A 13015-nucleotide genomic window follows, 5' to 3' on the forward strand; every position below is an offset into this window, starting at 1 on the left:
TGCATATAAAAATAGCATTTATTAACTTAGGTTATACCATTTACTGATTTAGTCAAACCAAGAAACTTACACAAAAACCCTAAGTAAAATCCCTAAGACCTCCATTTAGATCTGAATTTTATATTCTCGATAGGTCAGAAGATGGTCTTTTGCTTAAAACAAAAGACTAAAATGGCTCCACTTTGAAGGAATGCAGACCTGTGGGGAGCCAAAGTCATGCCAATCAGGCACTGTGACCGACCTAATGAATTTGTTGCCCATGTCACTAGCCAGCTTGCTGCCAAGAACTCAGCCCCAGCACTGGCTTCTTTGATATTAAGGCAATAGTCTTTGGATCCTTGTTATAAAAGTTCAAACAAAATTCCAAAGCCCTCACATTTTCATTGAAGTTGCAGATGAACTATTAGTTTGCAGCCTATGGCAGTCTGGAAGCTGAAATCACTCTGCTGTAACCTTTTGTGCTTTGGCAGCATTTTCCAAAATCTTCCTTTTCCACTCTTCATAATCCTGTGTCAGATCTTCATCTTTTTGTAGTTTATGTGATCTGTCTATTGCCTTCTCTGTTTCTATGAAAGAAAATTTTTAAGTGTTTGAAAATTCTTACAAGAAAAAAGTAAACTTGTTTCAAAGATCTTATTAAGTAAAAATATGGAATATAATGCTGAAAAGTGGAATGAGCAGCTAACACATTAGGTTTTTGCTTATACTCCAAGCACTCCACATCTTTATTTATTTATTTATTTTGATTTTTTATAAGTATTTTCTTTTTTTTTTTTACTATTAGTTTATTGTCAAATTAGTTTCCACATAACACTCAGTGCTCATCCCCACAAGTGTCCTCCTCTATGCCCATCCCCCCTCCCCCCCACATCCATCAGTCCTCAGTTTTTGTCAGCATTCAAGAGTCTCTCATGGTTTGCCTCTCTCCCTTTCCCCCACCATTTCCCCCCTTCTTCTCCCCCTTGTTCCTCCGTCAAGTTCCTCCTAATCCTCCTATACGTGCAAACATATGATATTTGTCCTTCTTTGCCTGACTTATTTCACTCAGCATAACACCCTCAAGGTCCATCCATGTTGCTACACATGGCCAGATTTCACTGTTTCTCATTGCCATGTAGTATTCCATGGTATAGATAAACCACATCTTCTTGATCCATTCATCTGTTGATGGACACTTAGGCTCTTTCCATGTTTTAGCTATTGTGGAGAGTGCTGCTATGAACATTGGGGTACACGTACTCCTATGCATCAGCATTTCTGTATCCCTTGGGTAAATTCCTAGCCAAGCACTCAACATCTTTAAAACAGTTAACATTTATCAAACACTTAGCTTGTGCTTCAAGGCACTAAACCAAGCACTTCAATGACATTATCTCATTCAACCCTCACCACAATTCTATGAAGTGGGTGCTAATATTAACCACAACAGAAGAAAATTGAGGCTTACAGAAATTAAGTGACTTTTCTAAAGTTCTAGAGCCAGTGGGTGTTAAAGTAGAATTTGAACCTAAGCAGTTTGGCTTCAGATAGGTTCTTACACAACATTTCGATTAACTTCTTTAAATGACTGCTTGGAAAAGTGGTCTTATCAAATAAATAATTGTTAGGATTTATTTAAAATCGGACTCATCAGGCAAGCAGCTAAAGCAGCACAGGACTATTCACTGCATTAAACTTACTATACACTAATCCCACTGTACTAATTTCAAAGTTTGTCCAATGTTAATACAACTTACCCTTTGCTGGAGGTTCAACCATTGTCTTCTTTTTTTTCTGTGGTGGAGTAGTTGAATCTCCAGCCTCTCCTTTAAGGGAAAAAAACATGTGTTAGTAGGGTTAAATTTCCTCCTATTCTCAATTTTAGTAGTTGGGCACATTTTGGATCACAAATAAAAATTAGACACTTTGACCAAATACTATGATAAGAAGAAGGCAAATGATCTTGCCCTCTTCTTTTCTTTGGTTTCTCTTGTCAGACTTGAGAATTTTTTCTATTCTAGCTTATGTATATGGAGGCTGACATTTAACAGTGGAGCATGTTAATAAAGAATCTCTTTTTAAGGCATGGAGTCATATAATCAGTTGTTTTATTTACTTATTTATTTTTCTTAAACAGTTTATTGTCAAGTTGGTTTCCATATAACACCCAGTGCTCATACCCACAAGTGCCCTCTTCCATGCGCATCACCTCCTTCCCCTTTTCCCCACCCCCATCAGCTCTCAATTTGTTCTCAGCATTCAAGAGTCTCTCATGCTTTGCCTCCCTCCCTCTCCCCAACTATTTTTCCCCTTCTTCTCCCCCATGATCCTCCGTTAAGTTCCTCCTCATCCATCTATACGTGCATGGTATCTGTCATTCTCTGCCATAATCAGTTTTAAAGGTTATTAAGCTACTTTATTTGAAAAAAAAAATCCTCACCAAAAACTTACCTGGTCCACATTAAATATAGAATTCGGAAAGCAGCCATTTTGCAAGTTTGAAAATATTAGGCTTTTACCAGCAGGTTTACATTTTCAAGTAACACATTCTTGAAATATGGAATGAATACTCACTGTCAGCCTGCTGCCCAATCTTCTCTAATTGTTTACATAGTCGATCAAATATAGGTTTTTTTACACCAGATGTGGCTACCATTTTAGTTTTATCCACCTTTAACTTTAGAATCCTATAAAAGAATTTAATAAATTATTATTTTTAAGATCCATATAGCTATCTCTCTGGCCAACCATATTATCAACTTATTTCCTTTCCACTCATGCTTTATGTTTAGTTTTCTCATTCTTCCAAACATGTATTATTAGCTATAATCATGTAAATTTGCCTTTTAAGACTACTTATTTGTTTATTGGACTAACAGTTAAAATATAATGGGACTGTTATGTAACAATAGGGGTACACAGAAGACATTCATCTAGTGCTTCATGCCTTGAAGAACGCTCAGTAATCTCAGATGTTACTAATTTGCTAAATGACAATCATGGCATTTTTAAGTGTTCAACTCACTTTAACCCATGATATTTATGTTTATACTACAGGAATGTAAACCACTTTCATCTCTCAAAGTCCCTCCTAATTACCAGTCCACAACAACTACTAATGAAATACACAAAACAGACTTATTTAGGATAACAAATCTAGTCAAACCTTTGTTTGCTCTGTGTAATTTGGTTTCAAAAGTGGGGTTACTTGTCACTACTGTTTTTTGCAACAGCAGCCATACTCCTTCTCCACATACACATATCTTTGTTGAATCAAAGGGACATTTTCTGTGAATGCCAATTAATCGTCCTAGGTGTGTAGCTAATAGAACTAAACAACCAAAATTAGAGGCTGGGTTGTAAGAAACCCAGTCTTTACGGGACAACTATATTTTGTTTTATAAGGAGTTTCCCAGAAAGATAAAATAAGACAACTTTAGACAAAGATAACAATTAGGAATATTTCCAAGGTACCATTTCAGTTAACCCCAAATTTTAAGATTCAGATGTAAAAAGTTATCATTGGTATTTTCTAAATTATTTGAAAAACAGCTGCAATTGGTACCTAAAAAAGATATGACTGGAATAATCACAAACTAGTTTTAATGACAGATTTCATCATTTATAAAAGGTAGATAGACCCTGGGTGCGCCTGGCTGACTAAGTCAGAAGAGCATGGGACTCTTGGATCTTGAGATTTTGAGTTTGAGCTGCATATTGGGGCTTAAAAGGCACACTTACTTGCATGCTGAAAGTAGTGCAGCAGTGGTGAAAAGTGGCCTGGATAAGTCGAGATCCAACCGCTGTGTTTGTGGAAGACTGGACTCATAGCTAAGGGAAAGTAGTGTTTGAAGAATTATTTGTTAAAAAATTATTTCAAAGGGACTGAAAATGCATATCAGAACTTATTAGGCTATTTAAACGCATGAGCTATGCATTATGTCACCTTGCCATATTATTTTTTAAGACTGAAAATAACACATTGGGTAATTCTGCCTTATGTAACAGTATAAATTTTCAATTAAGGTTCTTTATGCTTCATACCTTTGCAGTATCTTTGAAGCCATGTTCACTGCCTCTGTACAGCTAAATTGTACAGCTAGATCTCTTATTCCAATATTTGAATTCAGGCCCAGTAAACACTCAAAAGATTTAAGACAGCTCTGATACATCTTCTTATTCAAGCCAGAAAGTTTAATAAAATAAACCTTTAAAAGAAAAAACGCATGAATCACAAAAATTATCATAATCATTCGATATACTGGTGACCTTAAACATTTGTTTGGTAGATCACCTTTTCAAAATTAATTAATTCTGTGACAACAGACTATCTAAATATTTAGCTTCATTTAGTCAACTCAGTAATCATGTCAGGCAGAGGTAAGTACTGCTCTCAAGGAGCTCAACACTTTAGAAAGACAGTCATGCATAGGCACAGATGATTTTAAAAAACATAGTGTTACTACAGCCAACAAGTGAATAAAAAAACACAGGAAACACATATATGGTCACCTGTTTTTCAACAAAAGTGCCAATGTGCAATTTTCTGGCAAAAGGACAGAGGGACGTAGTGGGAAGGATGATTGTGTGGAGGAGGGAAGGGGAGAGGAGAGGGTAACTGGGAAACAGGAGGATCAACAACCAACTACACCTGGGAGAGTCAAGGAACGCTTCATGAAGGATGTAATAGCAAGGCAGCGTCACGTAAGACCTAGCCAGAAAAAAATGCAGGTTAAAAAAAAAAGTGGTTGCTTTATAAAGCTGTAAGTCATTAAAGTGCATAATCTTAAGTAAATAGTGTAGCTTGAGGTTAGTGTTCAAGAGAGGCTGGAGAGTTTGACAGTAAGGGGAGCCAACCTATTGGGAGCCAATGCCACCATTTAATGAATGTATCATTATATGATATGTACTGTGTTAAGTGTGTTACATGCATATATGGTTTAATCCTCACAAAAATTCAGTGAAATGGATATTCTTATCCCCATTACATGAATGAGGAAACTGGAGGCTCACCAGTAACTGGTGGTATTGAGATTTAGTCTCAACATCTAACTCTTCCTGACTCCTAGCTTGTGCTCTCAACCACTGTGATACTGGAAAAACACACATTAGGTTTTAAAGCATGCGTTTTAGGAGGATGCTAGCAGCTGCATGAAAGATGGTCTTAAGTAAAGAAAAAGGAAGCTAAGGAAACCAGATGGTAAAGAGTAAGGGGGCGCCTGGGTGGCTCAGTAGGTTAAGCATACGACTTCGGCTCAGGGCATGATCTCGCAGTTCGTGGGTTCAAGCCCCGGGTCGGGCTCTGTGCTCACAGCTCAGAGCCTGGAGCCTGTTTCAGACTCTGTGTCTCCCTCTCTCTCTGACCCTCCCCTGCTCACGCTGTCTCTTTTTCTAAGAAATAAATAAAACATCAAAAAAAAAAAAAAAAGAGTAAAGGATATTTTCTCCAACTTGACAAAAATGGTCTTAAAGTTTATCTAGAATAATCTTATATAATAGCCATGAAAATTCTGAAACAGAAGAGTTTAGAGTGTACTCTCTCCAGTCAGAAATTAAAACATATGGTTACGTTTCAGTGTTGCAGAGGATTATTTAGACATTTAATGGAACCTACTTACCCTGTCCAAGGGGCACTTCATACAGGAAGCTGCAAGATCCAGGCACATGACCGCATTGCTGGTTTCTGTGGTATGTGCGGACAGGCCATTGCAGTTCACCTGGGACAGTCGCAAGTACTCCTCTGCTTTCCTGGTTGTAAGGGCAACATGTTCACTAAAACTCTTTTCCAGAAGTTTGCCCAACACTTTGGTAAACAATAAATACAGTCTGGTGAACTTCATTCTGGGCCTAACTCCCATGCAAGTTTATGCGGGGGTGGGAGACAAGGTTCTGTAAGACCAAACCAGCCCTGACTTCAGACACCACTGTACTGAGTATTTCCAGCAAAAGTAAGTTCTTCAATTTCTTAAAAACAAACAAAACCCTCCAATTTTTTTCGTCCTTCCATTACTGGGACAAATATGAACTATTACAGAGACCGGCAGTTATACCAAGGTTCCTTCTTTTCACCCCTTCCTCTATATCAGTGATTCTCCAACTTTCACGTACAAGACAATCACCTTGGGGCTTGTGAAAACAGATTGCTGGGTCCCACCCTCAGAGTTTCTGATAATAGGCCTGAACAGAGACCCAAGAATTTGCATTTCGTAGGAGTGCCAAGATGATACTGATATTGCTGGTCCAGGAACCACACTCTGAGAATGTCTAAACGATTACTGATTTCAGAAGGTCTTACTTCAACTCTTTTAAGAACTGCTTTCCTTTCCCTCCCTCAACTGACCGCCAAAGGTGTCGGGCCTTGTCTTGCTCTCCATGCTTCCGCCACCAACAGCTTTATTTCTAATCCTGGATTGTACAAAGTGATTTTTTTGTGCTGCTCTTCCCACATCCTCCCATGGCTGGCACTTTCTATCAATCTGGTCTCAACAAAAATGGCAGCCCCTCCGAGGCCTTTTTGGGATTTTTTTTTTTTTTTTAATCAAAAGCAGCAGCTAGGGCATGCTCTGTGCTCCTCCCCACCCCCGTGTGCCCGCATATCATCCAGTTTAGTTTTCTCCCAGTTCTGTCATAGACAGACCTCCATGGAAGTCTGTGTGGCTCACCTCAATAAATACCTACGGAACGACGTAAGTTCTCCGACTTTCCCCTTCCCACAAAGCCAGCTGTTTCTAAAGACATCTACAATCTTCCCTTCTTGCCGGCTCATAAAAGCTCACCGCTGGGAAGTTTTTCCTGCGATAGGGCCTAATCCTACCCAGCTCCGGCGTCCCCACTCCCCTTCACTCCAGCGCCGCCCGACTTGCGGGAATGACTCGGGACTCGCCTGAGGGGAATCCAAGGCCCGCTGAGGCGTGCACGGCCAAACCCACCTTAGCACATCTGGCTCAGCAATACCCAAACGCGGTGCTAAACGCCTGATCAGCCCGGACTCCATGGCGCCAACTACTCTCGCGAACAGCTGCGACACAACGAAATCCGCGCGCAAACGCCGAGCCCGCCAGTGAGGTCCAGGCCCCACCCCTCTACTGAATCTGGATTGGTTGGGACAAGATGCTGAGCCCGTTCCACAAATCAAGCCTAGTCTTCCTTTTGCGCAAGCGCAACGAGATTGCACGCCCCCGGACAGGTGATCTTGGACCGGCAGCTCCCCCTCCTTATATTCCTCGTGTCTTGACAAACTACTCAAACGATGCCTTTACTTCCTGCTGTCTCCTTCCTGCAGCCGAGAGATTCCCCGCTATCGTGCACCTCCCCGCCCCTTCTCATACACTGTGGAGGGACTGGCTGGAACCCAAGTCCGTCAGTCCACGGATAAGTGGCAAGAGCCAATAAACACGCGAGACTTGAGTTCCTAGAAGAGGGCCAATCGACGAGCCGCCTTCAGGGCCTGAGGGCGGGGCTAAGGAGGGCGGGGTTTGGAGAGGCCGCAGCGTCACCTGACCGCAGGAGGCTTCGCGCGGGGTTGGTGCTGCTTGCTGCAGGCTTTGGGGAGTCGCCATGGTAAGTGTTGAGGGGCGACGGGCCCCGGGCCGACCCTTCTTTGAATCCCTGCGCTCTCCTACCGCCCTGGAGCCCTGCGGGTGGAGTTGGTGTCCTGCAGCCCAATCGGGGCTAAGACCAGCCCGGCTTGGCCTGCGGGATGAGGACAGGCCGGGGAAGGCCGCAGGCGGCCAGATCCGAGACGGGGTGGGCGGCGGCTACTGATCGCGACTCTTCCTCTGGATGGGGTGGCCTTTCCGGGGAGGTGACTCGGCCTGTGGGCTCTGAGGTCCATGGAGGCCTGCCCACACCTCTGAGTGGAGTAGTCCTCCATCGCTCTTTGAGGGGAGTACCTGGTGTGAGCGTCAGGCTGGGTCGGGGGCATGCGGAGGGCGGGAGACTCAGAGGTGGCATAGGGATCCGCCCAGAGGTTGCTCTGTCGCTGGCGTGCGTTTCCACCTTTGTGCCTGGTAGTCCCCACGCCCTTTTGTACTAGAAATACCTACCGGAGGGGCCAAATGGTGCCCTGGCTTTTTTCGGCAGTGTTTGTCAGCGAATTCTAGGGACTCACTTACGTGAATTTCTTGGAAGGACTCCTGCTGTCTTGTATCCATTAATTCGGAGAGAAAGGAGACTTCTTGTTTCCTTTAATGTTTGTTCATTGGGCACCTTGGCCCTCTTACATGCTTCCTCATTGATAAAATCCAAGTATTTTATTTGCTGGAAGTAGGCATTCATTCTCGTTAGCGCTTCTTCGTGATGGCAGCAAATCGTGGTGTGGCTATTGGCCTGTAAACTTGAACTTCCTCAAAATGTAAATCCATGTGCCTAGTTTCCACAAAGGCAAGTTGACACTTGCATTTTATTAGCTTTTGACATAGTCTGCAGTGTATAAACAATATTTTTGGGTGTTGATGTATTCTATGTTAATTTTAATGATCTCATTATTCACTCCATGTAGACAGGCTTCCATAAACCTGTAAGCCTGGAAACAGACTTCATTTTAAATGTATTAATGCCAGAAAGCAGGATTAAATGTTTGACATATACTACTTTCATATAATGCACTACAAGATGATTTTGTTTATTTCTCAGATTTTTTACAACAGAGAGCTGATAGAAGGAGATGTAAAAATTTAATGAGGATGTGTCAGTTTCTCAACATTTATGTATTGATGTTTACGGTGTTTTGTAATGGAAAGCACTTAATTAAGGATCTGATATACACTCCAGTTCTGTACTGGGTGAACCAGTTTGGAGCAGTGAACTGGACACACAGTCCTGTCCTCATGGACATTTTTGGGAAAGGAAACTTGGGTATCAATCTTTTCACAGTCAGTGTTTCTATGAAATGGGCGAGTCATTCATTCTTCTTTGAGTCTCAGTGAAAACAACTGTTGTCTCCTTTGGCTCATGTCAGACCTAAAATTCTGGGATCCAGTTCAGTTCAAGCATTTGAATGCCTTCTAATGTCATGAACTGTGCTAGGCACTGGAAACAAACATGGTCCTTGCTGTCCAAGAGCTTAAGGAGTGTCTAACAGGGAAGATATGCTTATGGAACTTACTGTAATATTAAGTCTTGCTTTAGTAGTACTGTCAACTCAGTGTTGTGGGGTCATGGAGGGAGAGAATTCTGCTTCAGAGGCTGAAAAAGACTACAGAAAATGACATGTGAACTGAGACAGAAATTCTCCGGGTGGAGAAGAAAGAGCATTGCCAACAGGTGAAGCTGAGAGAAGTGAATGCTCATGGTGTTTACCAACAGAGAATTCCTGGAGAAATTTATGGGTAAATGAAGTTGGAGCCAGTTTAGTGTTCAGATTATATTTTGAGGTTTCCAAGCCCTCATCATCCTTAATGCTCCCTATTTCAGTTGTAATTTTTGTGGAAGGGAAGGGAAGAAAGCAAAAGAAAATACAAAATACAAAACTTTTGATTCTGACAAAAATAAAATAGCGCTTTCATTAAATATGATGAAATTCTATATCTTTGTGAGTGGTTATTTTCATTTTATAGTTGATATGCATTGTGTTAGGATTACATCTACAGTATATCAGTGAAGAGATGGACCAATAAATAAGTGGCTAGGATGGGTGGAGATAATTGCTTTTATCTAAGGGGGAGGGTATAATAATAATAACACTTAAAAAGTGCTTATTACTAAGTGATAGGCATGTTCTGAGCTCTATCTGTGTCATTTCATTTATTCCTCTTAATAGTGTAAGTACGCTTACTGTTTCTGTTTGATAGAAGAGGAAATGAATGCATGTTGTTTGAATGGAGAGTAGTTTTATAAGTGATTCGTTCATAATGGATCATTTTCTCTGTCTTTCTCTGAACCTTGTAATTGTATAGACTTAGGAGGACTGTTTGGCCTGGGTCTCAAGCTAAAGTGAGGTTAATCACAAATGTAATTTGATCTTGATTCTTTAGTGTTTCCATTTTTCTCTGACCCATCTAACTGCTAAGTATAAAGTCATTTGTAAATGGGTAACCACTTCGATAAGTGAGAAGACATTGATTACCTGGCTCATGTTTAATGAGAGCGTGTTCATAACAGTTCTTATGTTCTTATCCTATGTGACACTTCCCAGGGAGGGCATCAAGACACTCCCTTGGAATAGCCGTATAGTGGCTTCATTTGTATAATAACTACATTGTCCTGGGAGTAATATCTAAAAATGCATTTCTTTATTATAGCTTTAGTTCTTCATTTGTAGTCTACTTCATAATAAGCCTGTAATTTTCTACGTTTTGTGTTTATGTTTCTATTCCTATTTTAAACCCAGTTGATACAAAATAGAAGAATTTTGCTAAAGTTTTATTTATTTATAGATCACTGAATCTATTTAGTTCTATACAGATATTTTTACAATTGTTTGTAGTCTCTTTGTAACCAGTTTTATTTGCTATATTAAGGTAATTTTATGCAGAATAGCCAAAAGGTGGAAGCAACCCAAATATCCCATCAATAAATGAATAGATAAAATATGGTATATACATATGATGGAATATTATTTGGCTTTAAAAGGAAAGGAAACTCTGATACATGGTACAACATGATTGAACCTTGAAGACATGCTAAGTTGAAATGGCCAGAAACATAAGTGTATGATTCTACTTATATGAGGTACCTAGAGAAGTCAGACTCAAGAGAAAGTAAATGGTGGTTGCCTGGCATTGAGTGGAGAATAGGAGATTATTTTATGGGTACAGAGTTTTCCTTGGGAAACATGAAAGGATGCTGGAGATGGATGGTGGTGATGACTGTGCAACAGTGTGAATGTACTTAATGCCACTGAACTCTACACTTAAAAATGGTTAACATAGGAAATTTTATGTTATAAATATTTTACCACAATAAAAAAATAACAAAAATTTCTTGATGTATCAATATTTATCTCTTTAGTTGGTCATCTGAATGAAACCTGTTGATTTTAATAATTGTTAAATCTATTCCATCTAGAGATAAAGAGCAAAAAAAATCCAAACCATAGTTTGATGTCACTGAAGTTCTCAGAGGACTAGCCCACGATGAATAGTGAATTTCGTTAAGTCAGAATCCTCAGATGCTGTGTTGTTTTTGCCTCTGAGATGAACATTTTAACACTAATAGTTCTTCTGTGTAAATTAATGTTCCCTTTAAGTTTAGTTTAAGAGACGTAACTTTTTCTTTGAAATTTGTATATGCTTGTGAAGAAGTGTGGTCATAGGGAAGCACAGGTTACTAGAGTTTGCCATAGGAAAAAAATAGAGAGCTTGGCATTTATTATTAATTTTTCTCCTTTTTACAAAATTAGACCAAGAGAAAACATTTACATTTTTATAAGTGATTATAATTCAAAAATGGGTTTTATATGGTTTTTCTTACTCTCGAATTCAGTGTTACTTTGATTGTTATATATTGGAACAGACCAGATTTAACTTTCATATTTATATGTCAGTCTTCGCTGCCTTCCTCTCCATCTCATTGTGTAAGAGGCATTTTATCTTTGGTTATTTTTTTTTAATAAAGTGAAATTTATATAACATTAGCCATTTTAAAGTGACTAGTTTAGTGACATTAGTATATTTGCAGATGTTTTGCAGCTATTTCTGTCCAGTTCCAAAACATTTTTATCACTCAAGGGAAACCCTGTACTCATTAAGCAGTTATTCCCCCACTCTCTTCTGGTAAGCACCAATGTATTTTCTTTCTTTCTTTCTTTCTTTTTTTTTTTTTTTAAATGTTTTATTTATTTCTAGGAGAGAGAGAGAGACAGCGTGAGCAGGGGGGGTCAGAGAGAGAGGGAGTCACAGACTGACACAGGCTCCAGGCTCTGAGCTGGCAGTCAGCACAGAGCCCGACGCGGGGCTCGAACCCACGAACCGTGAGATCATGACCTAAGAGAAAGTCGGACGCTTAACCGACTAAGCCACCCAGGCGCCCCGCTTTCTTTCTTTTTTTTAATGTTTGTTTATTTTTGACTGATAGAGCACAGTTGTGCACATGTGTGTGCCTGAGCGGGAGACAGGCAGAGAGAGGCAGACAGAGGATCAGAAGTGGCTCAGAGTGCCCTGTGCAGGGCTTGAACTCACAAACCATGGGATAATGACCTGAGCCAAAATCAGAAGCTTAACCAGCTGAGCCTCCCAGGCACCTCTCTACTTTCTGTTTCTATGAATGATTTGTCTGTTCTGTATATTTCATATGAATGGACTCATATAGTATGTGATCTTTTGTGTCTGGCTTCTTTCACTTAGCAAAATGTTTTTTTAGTTTCATTCATGTCAATCACTATTCTCCACTGTCATTTCATTCATTATCAATCACTACTTTGTTCCTTTTCATGACTGAATAATATTCCAGTTTATGTATATGTGTATACGACTTAACCATTCATCTGTTGATTCTTTAGTCATTTTTAATTAAATACATAACCTAAACATTCTAAAACCAGCTCATTCCTTCCTACAGTGAACATTTGTGAATGTCACATAACATAATATAAAAATGGCCATCATTTATAATTGCAATACAATGCATACTGCAATAGAGGTGTAAACACAGTGTTTATATAGCATAAAGGATGGCATAGTTAATTCTGCTTGACAGGTTAATTTTGCAAACAGGGTTTTGCTGATAACAAAGAGAAGACTATCTACATAATATGTTGTCCATTATAACTGTAGATTTCTCTATTTGAAATGAACTTGAGAGTACTCCTTATGGTCTTCTACATCACTCACTAATAGTAATTTCAGCTGTTTTATTTCTGAGGTCTTTAATTCCTTGCTCTATATTGCCCGAGAAGGTCAGTGTTTCATAAACTGGTTTCTTGATCTAAGAATAGACTAAAATGCAGATGAAAACTAGTATGGAGAAAAAAAGAGGCTTTTAGAGATTTGGGTTAGACTATACCTATCACAAAGACTAGATTGATTGGATGGCTGTGTTCTGGTTGGATTCAAACTAACACCACATGTTTTTTGAGGCCAGCCTGCTATAAGAATTT

At 39.7% G+C, this 13015-nt stretch overlaps 2 protein-coding genes across 2 annotated transcripts in view; one reads left to right on the forward strand and one right to left on the reverse strand.

Annotated features, from left to right (window-relative positions):
- ORC6 (origin recognition complex subunit 6) lies at positions 1-7138 on the reverse strand. Its single transcript, XM_039241665.1, has 7 exons — positions 6909-7138; positions 5598-5727; positions 4024-4187; positions 3721-3810; positions 2554-2666; positions 1737-1805; positions 1-566 (listed from the first exon to the last, which is right to left on the reverse strand). The coding sequence occupies exons 1-7, from the start codon at positions 6971-6973 to the stop codon at positions 439-441; spliced, it is 759 nt and encodes a 252-aa protein (XP_039097596.1). The 5' UTR covers positions 6974-7138; the 3' UTR covers positions 1-438.
- Positions 7139-7463: 325 nt separating this feature from the next.
- VPS35 (VPS35 retromer complex component) overlaps positions 7464-13015 on the forward strand; it is a 29970-nt gene continuing 24418 nt past the window's right edge. Inside the window, exon 1 of the mRNA XM_039241654.1 lies at positions 7464-7539. Within this exon, the coding sequence (XP_039097585.1) occupies positions 7537-7539 (3 nt within the window). The 5' untranslated portion in view covers positions 7464-7536. The remainder of the gene's footprint in view (positions 7540-13015) is intronic.

The sequence above is a fragment of the Hyaena hyaena genome, unplaced genomic scaffold (genome assembly GCF_003009895.1).
Source record: "Hyaena hyaena isolate Hyena2069 unplaced genomic scaffold, ASM300989v1 scaffold_7, whole genome shotgun sequence".
Classification (NCBI taxonomy): Eukaryota; Metazoa; Chordata; class Mammalia; order Carnivora; family Hyaenidae; genus Hyaena; species Hyaena hyaena.

What these genes read in the sequence shown, in the direction of transcription:
- ORC6 (XM_039241665.1), bottom strand. Translation starts at nt 6,973, where the DNA reads ATGGAGTCCGGGCTGATCAGGCGTTTAGCACCGCGTTTGGGTATTGCT. An exon ending in GCACTACTTTCAGCATGCAA is followed by an intron (nt 2,667 to 3,720) that starts GTAAGTGTGCCT and finishes ATTCTTTTATAG; the next exon opens with GATTCTAAAGTTAAAGGTGG. An exon ending in GATTGGGCAGCAGGCTGACA is followed by an intron (nt 1,806 to 2,553) that starts GTGAGTATTCAT and finishes TTTCCCTTAAAG; the next exon opens with GAGAGGCTGGAGATTCAACT.